Raw genomic sequence first — 21413 nt, 5'->3', positions numbered from 1 at the left:
CAATAAAACCAACTCTGGTTTGGAATCAAGGTGTGGACCAACCTCATTGCTCACATCTGCTTTGCACCTAACCAACTAGTAGACATCCAATAAAACTATCCATCAGTGACAGGGTCCTCCCTTATGTACAGAATCATGATGCCACAAAGATTTAATATCTGTTGCTTCAGCACTGAAAAGGATAAATCTGGGCACTGTGCACTGAGTGTAAAATGTGTGCATATATTGGTTTAAAACAGAAATGTGTTACATAATAAATGTTAAAAACAACAACGTTTCACTCATACCCCTTTTCCACCAAAATTCTGGGTCTGACCTGGAGTTGGAACAGAGGGCCTGATTCAGAGCCGGACGCTCTGACCAGAGCACTCGCTCTGAATCAGGGCCCTCCTCCATTAAAATGGAGCGTCCTCCTGGACGCTCGTATAGCTGTGGGTCACCACCCACAGCATTTACGAGCGTCCAAAAAGATGGTCGCGATGGTCTTGACCATCGCGACCATCGGACTTGCGAGGGAAACTCTGCAGTAGGGTTTCCCAGCCACAAGCCCTGGAGTGATTTTGGCTCTATCAGAGCCAAAATCACTCCCACTGACATCACTAGTGATGTCAGTGGGGCCGGCTTCAGAAGGTAGGCGTTCCCATGGGAACGCCTCCGTCTGGCAGGCACGCCCCCAGCACGCCTACCAAAGGGGGCGTGCTGTCAGTCACCATCAACAGCACGCCCCCTTTGGTGCGAGACCCGGAGCGACAGCTTGGCTGTCGCAGTCCGGGTCTCGCGCATGCGCACGACGGAGCTCCCTCCGTCGTGCGCATGCGCAGTGGGGAACATCGACCCACTTGCGAGAGTACTGCCGCTTGCGAGTTGGTCTGAATGACCCCCTGAGTTCCTATCCGGATCAGACCCGGAATATTCCCGAGTCGGCGCCGCTCACACCAGAGTCGGGTCTGCATAGACCCAGCTTTCCCGGCGTGCAAGTGGACGCTTGGAGATGATGTCATCTCCAAGCGCCACTGAGGCCGGACCAATCGGCTGGCTTGCAGCGCACTCCAGGTCATCGTGACCCGGAGTGCGCTGTTCTCACAGCAGGGTTTCATGGGCTAAGCCCATGTTAAACCCTGCTATTTACCTGGGTTGGATTGCCGGGTCACTCGACCCGGTGATCCAACTCTCTCCCCTTTTACACCAGGGAACTGCTCGGGTTAACCCTGCAATAACCCGGGTTTTAGCTCCGGTTTAAAAGGGGTATCACTTTGGTGGCTCAGTGAGGATTAGGGCTCATCTGGTCTAACTGCTACTCCAGTTCCCCTTTGCAGCAACCAATGTACAGTGGTGCCATTGTGGTTATCTATACCCTTTTTTTGTGATCACAAATATTCTTGCAATTTTGCCAAACTAAAACAAGCACTCTGTTTCTAGGGGCAAAGGTACAACTTGGGAATTAGGATTGTGCAGCCAATGTTGAGCCTGTTGGGCATTCGTCTTGTGCTCTCTTACTATCAGCACTACCACAACAACCCTCTCCTGCATCTGGGAAATATGGCTGATAATATTTTTGTAGGGAAAATATTGCTCATCCCATGTTTCATTTGTTATTTCCTACAATCCCCTAGAGTGCCTCTCCTATAATAAAAAAGAGATCCACGTAGACGATTACGGAACTTCCCCAATGGCAAGTAATAGATATGGCAGCAGTTTTTTCCTGTCTTGGACTATTATCTTTTTTGGCACATGTTTTAAGGTTTTATTGTCTCTAATAAACCATATTTCTAAGGGTGGTAAACTGAAATTCTGAGTTGTGAGACGTTGAACAATCTGCACAGTTCCTTCATGAAAGTGACATAAATGGGGAACCCTGGTCAGCCAGGATTTCTTTCAGTATTCCCATTCCACTTAAGAGTTGGACTAGTTCTCTAGCTATGGTCTCAATTGAAGTTAATTGAATCAAAGGGCATCTCTATAATAGGCAATTGGAACAAATATCTTAAAAATTGCAGCCAGAAGCACTATCCTGGCACTCAAGGCAGGATTTTTAATATTGGGACACCTCTATATGGAAAAATAACAGCAACATTTTCTCAGAAGTTTTATATACAATAAGGAATATATTTTCTAAAGTGCAGGTTTTTAGAATTGGAATTTGTATTATCTTCTAGAATGAGCTAGATAAATGATAAGTAGAATCTGATTGGTTGCTATGGGCAACAACTCCACATCTAAAAACCCGTATTTTTAGTAAATATACCCCTAAAGGGTATATTCACAAAATATTGTGGTTTGGACGGGGTTAAACATGATTGGCATCATTGAAATTCATGAGAGTTTTTCAAGATCAAACACTCAAATTTACTAAGAATCGTGTTGGACAAAATCGTGTTTTCCAATGGTGTATGCAATCGTGTTTAATTGTTTTCTCCCCCTTGTTGTTTCTGTCTGACCGCAACCAAACACTCCCGATCATGAAGCCATCTGCAGGTGTAAAAGAAAGCTAAAAATCAGAGAAAAAAAATGTGTGGGGTCCCTCCCCCCCAAGCATAACCAGCCCCAGGCTCTTTGAGCAGGAATCAGTATGAAATACCTAACCCCCCTAACCCTAACCCTCCTTAGGAGTGCCTAACCCTAACCACCCCCCGAAGTGCCTAACCCTAATTCCTCCTGTAAGTGCCTAACCCTAACCCCCCCTTCCCCGCTGCCTAAACCTAAGTCCCCTGGGGATTGCCCAACCCTAAGTCCCCCCCAGGGGTGCCTAACCCTAACCCTCCCTCCCCCTAACCTAACCCTATCCCTCCTGGGGGGTGCCTAACCCTAAGTCCCCCCCGGGTGCGCTAAACCTAACCCTCCCCCCCGCGCAGCTGTACGCTCACGGCGCCCGGTATCCCTTCGATCGGGATGCCGGGCGCATGTCTCCCGGTGTCGGGAAAATGACAGGCATCTAGATATAGACACCTGTCATTTAACCATGCCGGGAAAAAGCAGTTAGGAAGCAGGTACAAGCAAGTCTCCCCCTAATGCTGGTACTTATGGTTCTCCAAGTTCCAGCATTAGGGGGAGACTTGCTTGTACCTGTAGTCCCCCTGTAAAGTACAATATTATCTGAAATCTAACTTTAACAAAACAGCTATCAATCACGCACCCACCACCCAGTGGTGCGAGGGATAACCCAGGGTTTCAGCCCCAGCCTGGGGTTACCTGGAGGACCCCTTTAATTGGGGGGTTCCCACTTCCCCAGGAATACATAGTCTGGGCTGACTAGATAGGGGGCATTAAGGGGCTGCTGGTAAAGGAAATATTAGTACACGCACACCATAGAAAGTTTAAATGTAATACAGACTCACACCATACTCACCTTGTCCCCAGTGTTGATCGGTCCTCTTCTTCAGTAGAATCCTGCTATATGGTTAAAAAAAAAAGAACATACTCACCTAACCCCTGATGCAGGTCAGTCCTCTTCTCCAGTAGCATCCCCAGGCTATTAAGAATAAAAAGCACAATCCCGATCCATCTGGACACAGTAGAGCTGCATGTGTATATACATACAGCTTTTCTCTGCAAGTGACAGGCCCATGAGGTTTCCTGCCAGCCAATCAGCGACTGCTACTATAGTAACCGGCCACTGATTTGTTGTGAGTGGCCTGGCTGTCAATCAACAGCCAGGTCGCTGATTGGCTAACAGACATGCCAATCGAATCTTGTACTAGCCCCTCAGTAGGTGCAGATTCTATGTCAGAGTATGCAAGCAATTAAGCATCTCAGTTCACAACCAGTTATGTGACAAGCTCATAATACAGAAAAAAGGGGGGAATGCAGATGCACACTCTAAGCAGTAAGAATACTAAATATCAAAATATATATAATAAACTATATCCATTAACATGGTTTTCTATTGAGGTTCTTAGTACATGTTTGCCCACCTACCACATCACGGTGACCTCATCAGGTGGGTTCCTAACATCCCTAATACTGACACATGTTAATTGACACATTTTATTATATATATTTTGATTTTTAGCATTCCTAGTGTTTAGAGTGTGCATCTGCACCCCCACTATTTTCTGTATTAGAACTACAGGTCTCAGCATGGTAGACCTCTTATTATGTTTAAATTAGGATGTGCCTGGTGCAAATCCAGGGGGGGTAGGCACGATCAGTGTGATAGCTCCCCCCCTCCCCCCCACAGACGGAGGAGACTGCTGTGAGCAGCATGTGCTGGGCTGCTGACAGGTAAGGGGGGGTGGCATCAGACCTTAGTACCCACTCCCCCCTCCCCTCTCGGCGCCCCTGCCTGTGATAAACAAAAATAATGTATCCCCAAGTAGATAATTAAAGCCTTTCATCAGATTCTTCCTGCATCCCATTACCCAGTTTACATTTTCTTTGGCTTTGACCAGGGCCATAACTAGGGTTGTGCGATCAGTGCCATGACACAGAGCACCACAGGGCAGGGGGCGCTGTTTGGGCTTGTCAATTTTCCTGTTTATTATCATTTTCACTTGTAGATTCCTCTTCTTTTATCCCTAGCATCTCCTGGCCTCCCCTATCTCTTCCCTGGCCCTTCCCCATGAGGCCATGGCCCTTTTTCTGGTGCATTATCTTATGCCCCTATTTAAAAATGGGGGGTGCCAATGCTCTCTCTGGCACAGGGCACCAAAGAGTCTAGTTACGGCTCTGGCTTTGACTATTGTATTGTGAAGTCTTGCAATTGTTCTGATGCAAAAATGTTTTTCCTCAATTACAGATCAGGCATATTCTCAAGCATTTTATGAACATTCCTGTAGACCCAGTGCTGGATTAAACCCTGTGGAGGCTCATAGGCAGGGCTGAAACTGGAAGTTTCATCACCCGGGGCAAGGCAGTAATTTGGTGCCCTCCCCCATTATGTTACGTACAGTAATGCTCCTTACACAATTATGCCATACACAATAATGTCCCTTATACATTATGTCACACACAATAATGCCCCTTATACATTATAAGCCACACAGAGTAATGTCCCTTATACATTATGCCGCACACAGTAATGCCCTTTATACATGTCACACACAGTAATGCTCCTTACAACATTATGGCCCCCACCCCTCAGACTCTCACCTCATCCCCCTTCTTCGACAGCAGCCCAGCAGGTGTACATTTGAAACCACACGCCTGTGCAGCAGCCGGCGCCCAAAGCCCTACCCCTTACTTTAGAGAAACACAGTGCTGGCGCCCACCGCAGTCATTTTAATGTGGCGCTGGTCCACGAGCTCCAATTGGTACGTGACCAGCGCCACAAGCAGCCACATTATGATTAGAATGACGGTGGAGGTGGCGCTGTCTCTCTCTAGGGCTGCGGGCATTTGGCTGCAGGTGCAGGTGTACGGCTTCAAATCCACACCTTCTGCCACCCAGGCTACCCTCAGCAGCACAAGTACCCCCTTAAGTTCTGCTCCTGGGGGCATGTACCCCTAGCCCCTCCTAATTGCATCCCTGCCCTAAGCAGTCGAAATCTCGGGGTCCCCCTCACAAATTATCTCCCTAATACGTTTTTCATTTTACCAACCAACAATTTTTATAAAACATATGTAGGTTGCACCGAAAATGTTTTATAAACTGACAGCTGACAGAAGATGAGCTTTTAAGAGACAAACTGTACTGTGAATCTGATGACTATGGTTTTCTTTCAAGATCAAATCAATTTTATTTTTATCCATTGACACGGGGCCCCTAAAAGGCGCAGGGCCCATAAGCCAGTGCCTACTCTGCCTATTTGGTAATCCAGCACTGTGTAGACCCCATCATTCTCTATATCCCCAGCCTTGCTTAAAAAAAGGTAGTGCTTACTGAGGGCCTGATTCAGAGCCGCTCGCTCTGACAGAGCGCTCTCTCTGAATCAGGGCCGGGCTTTTTATTTTTGGAGCGGCCTCTTGGCCGCTTGCATAGCTGACCACCCACAGCTATAGCGAGTGGCCATGATGATGGTCAAGACCATCGCGACCATCGGGATTGTGGTAGGGTCTCATTCATCGCAAGCCCCAGAGAGCTTTCGGCTTCAAATCCAAATTCAAATCCCAATTGTCAGTGGGGCCGCCTCCAAACGGCAGGCATTCTCATGGGAACGCCTCCGTTTGGGCAGCCACCCCCCGGCCCGTCCACCAAACGGGGTGAGCTGTCACTCAACATCGACAGCTCGCCCCCTTTGGTATGAGACCCGGAGGTACTATGTGTATTGGAATGTGTGTTGAAGATGTGTATCCCCCATCTTAAACATCTATCAGTATTAACTTTTACACCAACTAGCACTTCCATCCTGAATCTCATTATACCATTACACGCTCTTATCTGCAAGCTCCTGTATAGCACTACCACAACAACAACATACAAGCAGCGTTCCATGGCCACATAGATCTAAATTAGATACCTGATCAGGGAGGCCTAAATATATTGTTTAATAAGATGGGAAATCTATGTGATTACTCCCTCACAAATCTACCAGAAGGTGTCAACATACCCTAATTTTAACCAGAGCGAGATTAAAGCCCAGTTAGAGACACACACCTATTCCCACACTACACACCACACTACATGCACTACATTATTGACAACTGTCATTTCTTACCAATGATAATGCACTGTATTCCCAGCTTTACATGAATTGGAGCTCATCACAGAACATCCCTCACTATGGGGCATTTTTAACAATAACTAGGGATTAGTCCCAATAATTACCATTTCTTATCGCCACATAATGTGGCAAAACCAGATCAAGTACCATGGGGAATTTACCAAAAAGCACATGCAGGGACAGGGCCAAAAGCAGCCCATCCCTGCGGTGTGTAAAGAATATAGGGATTGCTAATGTGATCACTTTATTCACTTAATTTTGGACCCCAGCACAGCTACTGAGCATATGCAATCATCAAACTGAACATATGCAAGCAGACATTAGTGGGGATGGATCTTTCAGGATCCCTCTCCCCAAAAAGGTGAAATTATTAATGCCATCTAAAGATCCTTGGTAAACTTCACAATTTTGCAACCTGCATAGAAACCTATGTGACCTGTGAATGTAAACATGTGGACTGCAGCAGATAGCTCCAATATGTGCAGCAGTCCCCCTTCATAAATCCTGGCGATACTTAATTTTTTCAGGTATCCCCAAAAACAGACATTATTTTTTTTTTTTTTTGGGGGGGGTGGTGAATATATCATATTATTACTGATTATGCTATATGAATATAACTCCAACATATTTCCTAGATCAAGACACATTCACCATTAACATCATATTTATTGTTATTTAGCTGTTTGGTAAAACATATACAGATATATACAATATGCATGAATACAGAAGACTGCACTTTACAGATTTAAAAAAAAAAAAAAGAGAGAAAAGAAAAATAACACTCGGTTTTATGAGCTATTGTCACAGTCTTCCAAACAAGCATTTAAAAATGAATTTAACAATAGTCAATAAAAGATTACAGATTGCTTAACACACAGCAGAGTAACATTTCCATATTTTACATGTGCAATAACATTTTAAGAAGACTTTGCTATGCAGTACTGATTACCAGTGTTTGTTTTTCCTATTCCATTAACCAAATCCTATGATGGATGAATTGCTCTCACATACATGTTAAAGCTGTACTTCTCTGAGGAGCAGTACTTGCTTACACTAAGACTGTTACAATGACTGGTCCTGTCTGATAAAGTGAATGGTTAAAGGACTTCCCAAATTGTACATTTTATTAAAAATCATAATCCAAATTTATGCACCGTAAAAATATGTTCCATGAAAAAAGATGCAGTTTACAAAAGAGGAAAAAAACAACGGTCGCTCTTGGAGTAATATGACAACCTGTACACTTTAAAAAAAAAAATACATTTAAAATTCAATTTGTTACCCCCAAAAAATATTTATGGGATGAATATATTGTATAGTAAAAGTATTTCATGTATTTCTGTGGCTTTTTTTCCTGATGTGAAATGCTGCCGGATATCAATCACTGCTTGCACTTGGCGTGCCTTGTGTATATGTATATATATATATATATATATATATATATATATATATATATATTATATATATTAGCATAAACAGGCATAAACAATGTGGGTAGCACTCCAGGATTTGTAAATCAAGAGAAAGGACTGCAAAGGACTTGCAACGGTTTAATTTAAGCGGCAACGTTGCAAGTCCTTTGCAGTTCTTTCTCTATTTACAAACCCTGGAGAGCCATCCCCGCTGTTTATGAATATATGTATATATATATATATATATATATATATATATATGTGTGTGTGTGTGTGTGTGTGTATTTAAAGGTCCATAATCCTAAATAGAAGTTATTTTTATCTTAAAGTAATACTAACATTCACAAACACATACATAAAAGTTCCAGCAGCTTATCAAAACTGCAGATATTTGCACATAGGTATGATGGTGGCAGAGTATAATTTCCTCCACACTGCATGCTTCCTGTCCACTAATCTAATTAGCAGGCACTGCATATGTGAAAATCCCAAGCTTTATTTAGGGATGGGAACTTTTACATATATATTTGTGAATGTTAAAACTCTTCTGAATGAAATGTGTATTTTAGGTTTTGTGGTCCCTTGATGGAGCAAACTTCACAGCATGCACATACATTTGGAATATGCCGAAAATATGTTTACATTACCATTACACTTCCCCAAAAATGTGCCTGTTGATTGCCATTGCCCCCCACCTCCCTCTACTCAGCAAATTAGAGGAGTCAATAACAGTAAACACACTTTAAATAATTGTAACGTTACTTGCAGTTCTCTGAAATATCTCTCGATCTGAGACAATGTCTGCAGTATATTTGTTTTCTGTTCCATGTGCAACATAATTCTTAATGTCACAAATGATCCAATGTTACAGTGAATCACAAGCCTGCATTTTATAGACTACCAGAGAATTCAATATTAAGCAAATTAATTTAAATATGTAGCAATAGAAATCAGTGTTTGCTGCACAGCACAACTTTCCTTCTAAACAAGGTTATGTGTAGAATAAAGTTAATTATGTTAAACTAGAGATGGGAAGATAACTTAATGCATATATACCACATTGGCTGTAAACTATATGAGATCCTACTTATTACCAAAGCCGGCCCTGGCCAAATTGGTGCCCTAGGCAAAATTTTGGGTAGTGCCCCTCCCCCGGAGGGATCCTGAAAAGGGATGTGGCCTCACAGAAGAAACGTGGTCAACGTACTGTGTCCCCTTCTTCCATTGTGCTGTGCTCCCATCACCCTTCTCCCAGATCAGATCACAGCACAGCACCCCTCACACCTCTCCCAGCACAGCACAGATACAGCACCCATGACCCCTCTCCCAGCACAGCACTCATCACCCATCTCCCAGCACCCATCACCCTTCTCCCAGCACAGCACTCATCACCCCGGCCATCACCAAGCACAGCTCCCCCCTCTCCCAGCACAGCACGGTGTCAGCACCCCTCACCTGACCCAGCACCCTTATCCCAGCATGACAACACCCCTCTCCCAGCACAGCACAGATCACAGCACTTATCACCCAACACAGCATACCACCCATCACCCCTCTCACAGTAAAGATCACAGCACCCATCACCCCTATTCCAGCACAGCACCCATCACCCCGGCCCTCACTAAGCACAGCACCCTCTTCTCCCAGCACAGCATGGTGTTAGCACCCACCCTCACCCAGCACCCCTATCCCAGCAGAGAATTCCTCTCCCAGCAGTGGGGACCACAGCAGCCCATCCCTCTCCCAATTCCAAACTTAATTTACTTGAGCGCAGCAGATGCAGTCTGCAGTCACCCAACTCCAGGTACCTGGCAAGCCGCATCCCACTCTAGCGTTAACCGCTAGCCACCATCCAGGTGCCCTGCTCCTGCAAACCGTCGCTCACTGTTTGCTGCCCTGTGCCTGCCCCAAATCTCTGCCAGCCCTAGGTGGGCTTGGATGCCCCTAGCATTCCAAATGCCCTAGGCATTTGCTTAGTTTGCCTATGCCTAAGGCCGGCTCTGCTTAATACGAACATTGTTCTACACAGTCTCTGTGAGAGCTAAAACAATGTATTAATGTGGGTGGTACTGTATAGGTTAGGATCATAAAAATACGTGACAATGGTAATAATTGCTTTGAAGGTCTATTTTATTGTACTAACATTCGATGTTAAGGAATAAAGTTTAAAAAAAAGTTCACCAAAACGTTATTTATTTTTCAGGTCAGAGACTTGGAATGTGGGATAGATTTTTACAGAACTATGGCAGTGTGTAATAAGAAGTTCTGGCATTCATTGAAATGTAAGCTGACCATTCCCCACGATTAGTAAAACAAAAAGATTGGTTGAACTTTAAGCCTCTGTTAAATGGCAAGTTATTTAGGAAATAATCTCTAGTTTAAACAAAATTAACTATGATCTCAAAATATTTAATATCCATTTAAAAACAGATACATAATTGAAACTGACTATATAACTGACTGTATAATTGATATTGAGGCCTGTATATATATATATATATATATATACACATATATATATATATATATATATATTTATATTCTAACTTAAAAGGTGCAATTTCACTTGCACAGATCATTATAGACATTTCAGAAAACCCAAGCCATTAAAACAAAATGTCTATTTTGAACAATAGACCAGCAAATATAAATATGTTTTGGTAACATTATTAATGACTTCTGTATGGATTAAGCTCTATTAATGTACAAGTATTGTATTCTGTTTTGTGCTTGTCACCATTCATAAATGGGGCCTCATTTTTCAAATATTTCTGATATGCGATGTTCATAATGACAATGTTCCAATACCTGCAATTCACCATAGTAAATGCATGTAATGAATGATTGCTTTAAAACTTTGTAATATCCAGCAAATGCCGGTAAATGAAAAGACACCTTTAATGTAAACATTATTATTCCTGTAAACTGCTAAGGAGCTGAACAGCAGTAAATAACATATTTCCAGACATAAAGATTATCGCTCTACTTTTTCTTAGCTCGTCTTTAGAAAAAATACACTTTATATAGAAATAGAACATGATTTTGTTGTTAACTTCTGATACTTTTATTCTTCATTATTTGGTTTTAATAGCGTGTTTATAGAAATGTTTGCAAGTATCTGACCATTACAAGGATTTGTATCCACTATACAATGCATGTAGGTCAAATACTTTGCAAGCAAAAAAAAGGATTGAAATCTTTTGCTTAAATTTGGGATTGGACGGGTCTAGATGCAGAGATTAATTGAATTAAACCAATTTTTTCCGGTGGTGACATGTATTGCATTGTAAACCTGGAGATAGCACTGATTCCTCATACACTAACAAGACCACAAACACTATTGTATCTCTTTTCACATAAAAAGAGATCGATCAGTTTTTAAAACGTACAACAGGCCATGGCGTATAAGCTTTCTTCTGATTGAAAATAATGCTAATTTATATATTGATATTCCTGTTAATAAAGGGAGCAGTGTTCACCATTAATACAAAGCAAATGCAATGGGCAGCACCTAAGTATATATGAATTCTAACACTTTATGCTTTATTCACTTTTAGTGTGGATATACATCTTATTTTATTATGAATAAACATTAATTATTGGCTTGATATTTTCAAAATAGCTCTGTTAAGAGGTATACAACTAATACTATGGAAAATATCTCCATTGAAATATAAAATTCCAATCGTTTGCTCAATGTTAAAAATAGAGGGACTCATTTATCAACGAGCTTTATGATAAAACTTGTTGCCTATGATAATGGTGCTCCAGCCAATCAGCTCCCAACTGTCATCTGTTTGAAAACTGACAGTTGGGAGCTGATTGGCTGGAGAACCATTTATCATACGCAACATATTATCACTCGTTGTGAGTGATAAAACTCGTTGATAAATGAGGTCCAGAATCTGGTTCACTACTGCTAATCAAGGAACTAGTGTGAAGAATATTAATGCAATTTAAGCCAAAAATAGTGGCAAATTTCTATGAAATATCATAGCAAATTGTTAAACGTAGAGAAAAACAAGATATCCTATTCTTCACTGATTCTTTTAATATCACATTATTAACTAATACCTTTCTTTAATGTGACCACATGAATATCGGCAAACTGCCCCAATAAACCCATGCACATGGACTCAAAATGATCAGTATGCCCAAAAATGATTTGCAGAAAATCTCTTCTGGGTATTTCCAAAAGTCTTGTTGGCAGATGTCCAGTAGCAGCTTGTGCATGGGCATCAACCAGCTGCACCAACAGACCCTAACTGGATACAGCAGCAAAGGAGTGTGGGATTTTTTCCAATCGGACCACATTTATATGTGAACAAATTATAAACTGATTCTGTCACTTAAGCCAAGTGGTCGATCAGCATATTTCACTATTACCTGTCACCCGCTGTAGAAATAGGTTTTGTGACTTTTTAGGCTGCTGAAGGGTTCATGCTAAGTGAAAAGTTTACAGTGCTATGTTCTACTTTTAGAAATGTTTAGGGTAGTAAAGAGTAATATTTGTACCTAATCCACAACATACCAAAACAGTTGGCTCATCTCTAGTTGACGTTTTGACATTTTGAATAAGTCAGTTATGTTATTCAAGTCATAACTTGATGTCAGTAAAATAATGTTTTAATGGGCCTAATTATGTTTCTATTACCCCTTTCACACTGCAAACCCGGGTCGCACCCGGGATTTTAAACACGGGTCCATTCTAGGTGAGACCCCTTTCAGACTGACAGCCCCACCCGGCTTATTGCCAGGTTGATGACGTCACCGCTATTACATGCCGAGCCGGCGCTTGGGGATGAGATCATCTCCAGGGGCCGGCTCTTCCCATGCTGTGAACGGAACCCTGTCTCATTGACCCGGGTTACCCGTTCAAAATGCACTGCGAGCCGGGTTGAACCCATATTCAACTCTGCTCATTACCCAGGTTGAAATGCCGGGCCGCTCGACCCAGGTTGTTTCAACCTGGCCCTTTCACACTGCACAATAACCCGGGTTGCTGCATGTTCACGTGAAATAACCCAGGTTATTGCTGACAGTGTGAAAGGGGTATAAATATACACAATAATGTCATTCTGCAGTCCCAAATTTGAAAGTGTTATTGATGCAGCAACAAATCCTTTAATTGTTTGTGACCAAGAATGGGATATGAGCTCTTCCATCATTATTATTTGGTTGTGGTCCCTTAATTTGCAAAGAAATCCGGGGGCATAAAATCTTTTGTTTGTAATGTTTAGAAATACTGTACATACAGCATGGTTTCGTCATTATCATAGTTCGGCAAATATCATGCAAACAGTACCTTTATATTCAGTTTACTTTCTTTTATCTAGACACATCCATTTCACTAATGCAGCAAGAATTATTGAATATGATACCATTTAATGTACACTTTTCTTAGAAACTGCCATTAAATAATGTCTGTCAAAGAACACAATAGAAATAGCAGATATAGAATATAGTTATGCAGTTCTTTTTCTCTATTAAGGAGTTATTCTGGTGTCATTAAGGTTCAGTAACAGGTCTTACTGAAATGTAGAGTCTTGCAGGAAGATCACAGAACTCCACTGTGTGACCAAACAAATCACTGAATGAGTCGTCTGATTTAATCTCTGACATTGCCAGATGTCAAACACTGTACACAGTATGTTCCAAATATAAGTAAATTATATCATGTGACATTTTATAGCAGTTACCAAGTAATGTTTGTGCAAACAAAAAAAATGTTAATGACTTGATGAATTCAGACCTATATATCAAGCTCACCAAATAAGTACCTTTGTATACGTTAAAAGCAGTGACTACCTGACCAGTCAGGAGTTATGTACTGAAAACCACTTAGAATACAATGGGCACAATTATAAAAATATGTTTGATGACTTGGATTTTATGCATGGGATGCAGGAAATGTTGCATTTTCATCAATGTAAGCAAAAAATATCTTATCATTTATATTGCAACCAGCACCCAACAACTCGTATAAGGCTGTAGAAACCTTGACATATAAACGTATGTGCAAAATAGCAGTGGACATCCATTTAGAGCTTGAGTCTTGACATTTTTTATGGGTCGCTGTGGATCACAGAATCATGAAGCAGGATTCATTTCAACATCATTGTTTACTTTCTGGTGGATCAGCCATGGCCAAATAACATATAAAATATTAATTAGAAATGTCAACTTTTTTCCTTACAAAAGAAACAATATTTTTATGTAGCACTAAAAAAGCATAAAAGAAAATACATATACCATTTTGATATACAAAAGCCCTTCTCTAGCCCAGATAAACCGTATGTCAGGATTATAGAGCAACAGGGAATTTACTTAAAGTTAAAATAAAAAATATGCGTAAAATGTGCTGGATGAAGAAGAATTAACACTGGTATCATACTGTGGCAAAAAGATTCAAAAATATGAGGTTTATTTCAAACTAACCCTTCCAAGTCCGAAAACCACTAAGCAGGTACCAACCTAGAAAAATTAGTCCACCCATCATTAGTGGCCTCTTAGGAAAGTGAAAAAAAATATGGGTTCTCTCTTAATTTTCAAGTTAGGGCAGCAACAAAAGTTCCAAATCTGTTGGAGATATCAGAATGAAGTGACCTCCACGTAGGAACAGGAGTCCTACCCTTTGACTCCCCAATATCATCTGTGCAGTGGACTGATAGGCACTGCAAATGGCTTCCATTCTGTGCCGCTGCTGAGGTCTTGTTCTGGGGAAGATCGTGGCCTGCAAGGAAACAATGAAACAGACATTAAGAACTCATTTATATACATACTGGTAGAGTACTTGGCTTTTGACTAAAAAGGACCCTCATTTGTTTGTGTGGTAGGAAATTTACCCTGTAAACTCCATTGGGACAGAGACTGCTGTGAATAGAAAATGAGGATACACAAGATGACGGCCTCACCCTCTGCGGTAATGTAAAACTGAGTCCTATTGTGAGAAAGGCGCTATATGAATAATAATACAAAAATATTATATTATTATTATTTTTTAAATACCTCTGTAACTATGTAGCTCTTTTAAAACAAACTGAAATATAATAAACACTACTATATTCTTATTCCAGTTATGAATGAAGCAATGATAGTAGGTGGCCACAAAAACATTGGCCACAAAAACATTGCTTTTGAGCCATTACAAAAATCAACTATATTGCTAACCTTAATATCCAATTATTTTGTTGCAGAATTTGATCAAAAGAAACCAATTAAAAAATTTGTGTTGCATATTTGTATTGTCCATTAACAAAGTTATTCTCCCATATTGTTTTCAAATACAAAAATATATGCCTAAAGCAGAAAACAAATAAAAATTTAAATATCAGGAACAGCAATAATAACATAATTATGACGTGGCCTGATTTACAGATATATTTTCCCTTTATATGATTACCAGATTCTTGCAGAAACTTAGATGACCATTGTTAAAATGTTAACCTCATTGCCATTACACTGTCAAAGTAATTTGGTACAGATGGTTTCCCTTAGGCCAACAGCCTACATTAGTGTATGTGGTGATACAATGTATACGTACAGGTATTGTAAACATACAGTAAATGACGGCAACAACCATAATAGAGTAAGATACAGCCATGTATATATATATTCCTCATATACACTGCTATTAAATGGGAAGGTTACAAGCACAGTACATGTTAATTAGTCTGACAATGAATCCCATTATTTCCATTGTCAGCATACCCACTCATGTTTTTAGGTCTGGAAACAGCAAACATTTTCAGAAAAAAAAATTTTTGAGTTCTAATATACTGAAGTAGTGCAGTGGCCAATAGCGGTTGAGGTCGGAATGTGAGGCTGTGAGCGGAGCAGAGGAGGAGGACACTAGCGGCTTCAGCAGCTTAGGCACTGTCTCTGCATGCCCGCACATTCCCCCCCCCGAACAGCAGCACCTTCAGCATCACCCCCGAACCACACACCAAACAGCAGCACCTTCAGGGTCCCCAAACCCCCCTCAGACACCCGCCCCCCAATCACCCCCTCTGATCAGCAGCAGCACCTTCAATATCTTCCTGCCCCCCTCCCTGGGCAGCAGGCAGCAGCACCTTTAGTATGTCCATGTTGTGCTATTCTCATTTATACATTTTCCAATATAGCAGCATACACTGTCCTTGCTGCAGTATAACCATATAATTCTGTCCTGGTTGCACCAAAGTCCAGTGTTATTATTACAAATGTGTATAAGGGCACTACCAGGGGCGTATCTATAATGGGTGCAGGGTGTGCAGTGCACACGGGCCCCACACCGCACACCCTGCACCCATACTTTCTAATACTTACCTCTCCGAAGTCCCACATTTGCTGGAGAGGCGTTACACAAAACGCCTGGAAAATGGCCGCTGCTGGCATTTTCTCTGCATGCGCAGTAGGGAAATCACCGGAAAAATGGCTGCCGTGAAACAGGGAACAGTGCAGATAATTCTGTTATATCCTGAAGCCAAATACACCCAGGTACTGGGCCTGGTTCAAGAGGTATGTGCCATATAATTCCCCGTCATCACATTGCACGACATAGCATATGGATAAAATAGCGCCCCCCCCCCAATCATAAAATCAAAAACTCATCTCCTCCCCCAAAAAAACTCATGTAAATAACCACATCTCACAAAACTAAATATCATTTTCTCCTTCGGAACAACACTCGCTGAACAAAAACTTCTAAAGTGACATAGATACTGGCCAAGATACAAGTATAAATCAGACTATTGTAGGAATCCCAAAATGGTAACATGGCTGCATCCGAATGCAGGCCTTAATCCAATTTACTTCTATCTCCCACACATTGTTAAACACAACTGTCTAATGATAAATAATACTAATCTGAACAACCAAGACAAAGCACTGAGCTTATAAACAGTTAATGTATATGTGGGTTTAAACCATTTGTTATCTCAGAGGCAGCAGTGATAAATTCATTTTACCGCATCTTTTAAATATGCATGGCATGTAATGTAGCATGGAACTGCAAAGGGGAAGGGGGGCCTGAGATAACAGGTTTACAGTGAGAGATAGCAGAAGTACTTCTGCTTTTCTGCTCCGATGAACTCAGTGAAATAAGGATTCCAGAGAAACCTTGGGAAGTGTTCTTCAGTCATATTTTCTTTAACAAGATGAACTTAAATGATTATGGTGTAACATAAAAATAGTGAGGCTAAGGGAAAAGTCCCTGTCAAGTTCCTGAGGAGTATAAAATGTAAATATATTTCTTACATACAAATAAAATGTATTCTAAGATGAATGGAAACTGAGGTAAGCAACTTGCACTTAAATAATTAAGTTTAAAATTTATATTGATAATTAAAAGTCTACCTAGTACCTTAACAGAACACCAAATACAGAAATATTAGGTTGTTTCTAAAGATAATAAAATGTAAATACTCTGCAATAACTGAATGGTTACGCGGCAGTTCTGGTACCACATTATACAAAACGTCTCTGCATAAACTTTAATACAGCAATATCTTCCTAATAATGATGGAAGCATAATGACAGTTGTAGCAACAGCTTACAATATTTTGCAGAGACACCTCTGCTAAGCCATCAGTGCCAGTTAAATGTGTTACTGTCCCGTTGAGCCTTAAAGCACTAAAATCCACAACATGTAATGTTTTCAGTATATGTAATGCAATGTGCTCATTTTGAATACTGCTTTTCAGTAACAAATTAATTCTAAGTCCCAAAGAATAACATTAGATGGCGAGAACTTCATCTAACATGCAAAAAAAGAGCATCTGTATTATGCTTTTAGTGGATATTGCACAAAAAAGGGGACATTTTCAGGGACAAAAGCCTTCAGGGATAAATCATGAAAACTAAAGACTGTTTCTGAAAATAAGGTGCAGCTGGCAACTATATCATAGGTAAATATGTGTATATTTTATTAAGCTCCTCCAGAGCTATGTTGTGCCTTAAAGGGCAAGAGGCTACACAAACCTGCATCAGTACAATCCCCCATTGTAACACTGGATGAAAGGGCGCTTCTATATGAATTTATTATATTGTAACATAAAATAATGTATATTCTTTTGAATACAGGAAAAGGGTGAACTTGCCCCAAGTATTCAATGTTAATAAGAGCATGGCTAATCCTGGTGTCACCCTAGTGAGGTGCATCAATGTCACTGAAGCCCAGGCTGGTGCCATCGCAAAACAATTGCTCCAAGGCAGGGAAAATAATGTGGCTTTCATTTGATCTTAAAGTAGATATTAATATTCCAATATAGGTGAACTGAACAGGTGTACATATTTTCCTAATCAAGTAGATTATTCTGCACAAAGAACCTTATTTCTAAAAATTGTATCTGATATACTTCTACTTCTGTAATATTAGATATTAGCCTCCGATACTTTCCCCAGGTACCTGTTTGTTGGTGGGGTACCAGTTACCCCCAACTTTTGCAATATACTGCATTGTTCTGAAAAAATGTAAATTTATTAATGGCCTAGTTATCACTTTTACAGAACACAAAATACACAAATATTACTTTACTTCTAAAAATAATAAATTATTTATACTTGGCAGTAAATACTTGGTTGCACTGCAGTTTTGCCACAGCATAAAATATTAAATTGTTGTTGGTTCTATACTCAAGATGGAATATTTAAAGTAACCCATGTGATACTTAAGTAAGTTATACTGAAAATAAATTCCTGGCTTGTAATCCTCCAGATTCTCCTTCTGTAAGTATTGTAGTTGTAATGATGCTTTAAGTTAGTGTGGCCACTGAAAAGACACACAGCAACATATAAACACAGTAAATATATGTATAAAATGTTAAAAATATTTGTAACATCAGTGACTTCTAATGTCTTTACATCTAAGTTTGAGAAAATACATCATCACTCAAGTATTTATTAGGAAAGAAAATATGATAAAGCATGACTCACTCACTCCTGAAGGATATAAGGTTATGAGCAGTCATTGGACCCCAATGCCCTGTGTAACAGTGCTTAGCCTGTGGGCCAATGCTGTTATATTGTCACACACAACTCCTAACTGCTTATATTCAATGTATACAGGTATCTGCTGATTATATATTATATATACAGTATTATATACATACATACATACATACATACATACAGGTTGAGTCTCCCATATCCAAAATGCTTGGGACCAGGAGTATTTTGGATATCGGAATATTCCGTATTTTGGAATAATTGCATGCCATAATGAAATGTCTTAGGAATAGGGCCCAAATCTAAACACAGAATACATTTATGATTTATATACACCTTATACACACAGCCTGAAGGTAATTTTATACAATATTTTAAATAATTTTGTGGCTCAAACAAAGTTTGTGTACATACATGAAATTAATTTATGTGTCATATACACCTCATACACACAGCCTATAGGTCATTTTATACTTTATTTTTAATAATTTTGTGCCTTAAACAAAGTTTATGTACATTGAACATTCAAAAATCAAAAGTTTTCACTATCTCAGTCATGCTAAAAATATTCTGTATTTCGGTATATTTGGATATGGGAGACTCAACCTATATACATATATATATATATATATATACATACACATATAAATACACACACATACATACAAATTATATATATATATATATATATATAAACACACACACATGTATTTTATATATATATATTACATATTTAAAGCACACAACTGTGAAAATTCTGCAGGATATATGGAATGCTGAAATATTCACATTTTTGTTAGCCTTTGTGCGCTGTTTTTGTCACAGGAAATCAGAATCAAAAGAGAAGACTTTGGAAAGAGTGGAGCATTGTAAAGGTCTGAAGAAGAATCAGCTCTCTTCTTTCAGCTTGCTCACAAGATTAAAGTGACAAACAGGAGGTGAGGATCCCTAGAAAGGCTACTTGCCTTAGGGCTCGTCCCTTACACTGCTTCAAAGGCTCTGACAAACCGTCAGCTACTGCTCCTTGGCTGCCCGTACCCTCACACAGCGTGAGACCAGTATGCCACAGCCATCCCCCAACAGGCAGGCAACCGTGAACCAGTGTGCTAGCGATCTCGTTAAGGCAATATCAGTTCATTTGGATCATATAACTGGAATGGTTTATCAGGAACCAAGCTTGTCTCGGATAGCAATTTGTATAGTTACAGCTCCCATCTCTGTTTACTTAATTTGCAGAAGTTACTAACATTACCAGGAATGAATCAAAGGACAACTGTGAAAGCATTTTCACTGCCTTAGGACAGGTTGTAGTTGTGTATTTGTTTTTGACAAATCTACAACATGACAGTATGACATATTGGTTTTGGCAGAGAAATCCACACACATCAAGAAGACAGATTTTCCAAGAGGATTGATTTTAAGGAAATATATTAAGTAGCGATGTGTGTGTGTTTGTGTGTGCGTGTATACATGTATACAGTTCAGCTACATATGCTCAGAGTTCTAGAAGGCTGATCAAAAAGAACATTTTCCACAAAACAGATAATCATTTTAAATATGATTTATTAGGTATAGTAACAGGTTTCTACCAGATGTTGCAATTATGAATGGTGGTGACCTTCAATAAATCCAGGTACAACATGTGCCAGGAACCACTACTGTTAATGCACTGCATAATGTGAAAGCTACAATATAAGCACTGATCATGATGTTATATTGCTCAGCAGAACAAGTATATGGCTCAGAAAAACTTTCTCAGTCACGGCTGGGGAATGGGCCCCAGTGTATCGTCATTTAAGCAACTATCAGCAAACCAAAAAACAGAAATTTTACTTTTAGACCAGGCTACATTGAAAATTGTTTTATAGTCTTGAACCTCTTTGTTTACACTACATAAAGTACTATCATTTGTTTGTTGTTTTTGTTTTTTTTAAAGTAGGCATACAACATGAGACAAACTTGACACTTAAATTAGCAATGCATAATACACTTTTTTATTCTAATGACAAAAACATGATCTGTGATACCCAATGGAATTAGCAGAACAATGACAGGTTCAGGTGTGCTAATATTGACATCTTCTTATTCCTGTTTATTTTATGTTACCTGAAAATATCTCTCATTCCTCTTTAGGGCATCCTTGTAATTTCTATTCCCAGAAGTAGCAAACTCCAGCTAGCAGCTACATAGAACCCTAGCAAATTTTCTTCCCTAAAATCAAAAGGATTTCAATCAATTTTACCAGTCAGCAAAGAAAATATATAACTGTACTTGCACTACAGGCTTAAATTCCTACAACACACTTATTTGTTCCCAATGCAAACTACAGATGCAGATGCTATTATATTTTACTCTGTCTGTTCAAGGAAACTCTGTAGCTATGCTGAGAAACTTACATTTTTCTTTAAAGCAATTTAATATTTTAGGGATATCTCAAGGTGGATGTGTGCAATTTACAAATCAGAAAACATCTGTTT

The 21413-nt window shown here is 40.0% G+C and overlaps 1 protein-coding gene across 2 annotated transcripts in view; it reads right to left on the bottom strand.

Moving 5' to 3' along the window:
- Window positions 1-7244: 7244 nt before the first annotated feature.
- The window catches only part of MN1 (MN1 proto-oncogene, transcriptional regulator), a 50369-nt gene continuing 36200 nt past the window's right edge, over window positions 7245-21413 (bottom strand). Inside the window, exons 2-3 of one of the 2 annotated variants that reach the window (XR_015876507.1) lie at window positions 21043-21147; window positions 14659-14743 (exon numbers count right to left, since the gene is read on the bottom strand). Coding sequence is in view for 1 of the 2 variants with exons in the window: in XM_088465362.1 (XP_088321488.1) it covers window positions 14559-14743 (185 nt within the window). In the remaining variant the exon portion in view is untranslated. Of the gene's footprint in view, window positions 14744-21042; window positions 21148-21413 lie in introns of both variants that reach the window. The other variant, XM_088465362.1, reaches the window with a different exon arrangement.

The sequence above is a fragment of the Taudactylus pleione genome, unplaced genomic scaffold (genome assembly GCF_031769625.1).
Source record: "Taudactylus pleione unplaced genomic scaffold, aTauple2 ptg000062l, whole genome shotgun sequence".
In the NCBI taxonomy this organism is placed as follows: domain Eukaryota; kingdom Metazoa; phylum Chordata; class Amphibia; order Anura; family Myobatrachidae; genus Taudactylus; species Taudactylus pleione.
This window is presented reverse-complemented; position numbering and strand designations above follow the sequence as displayed.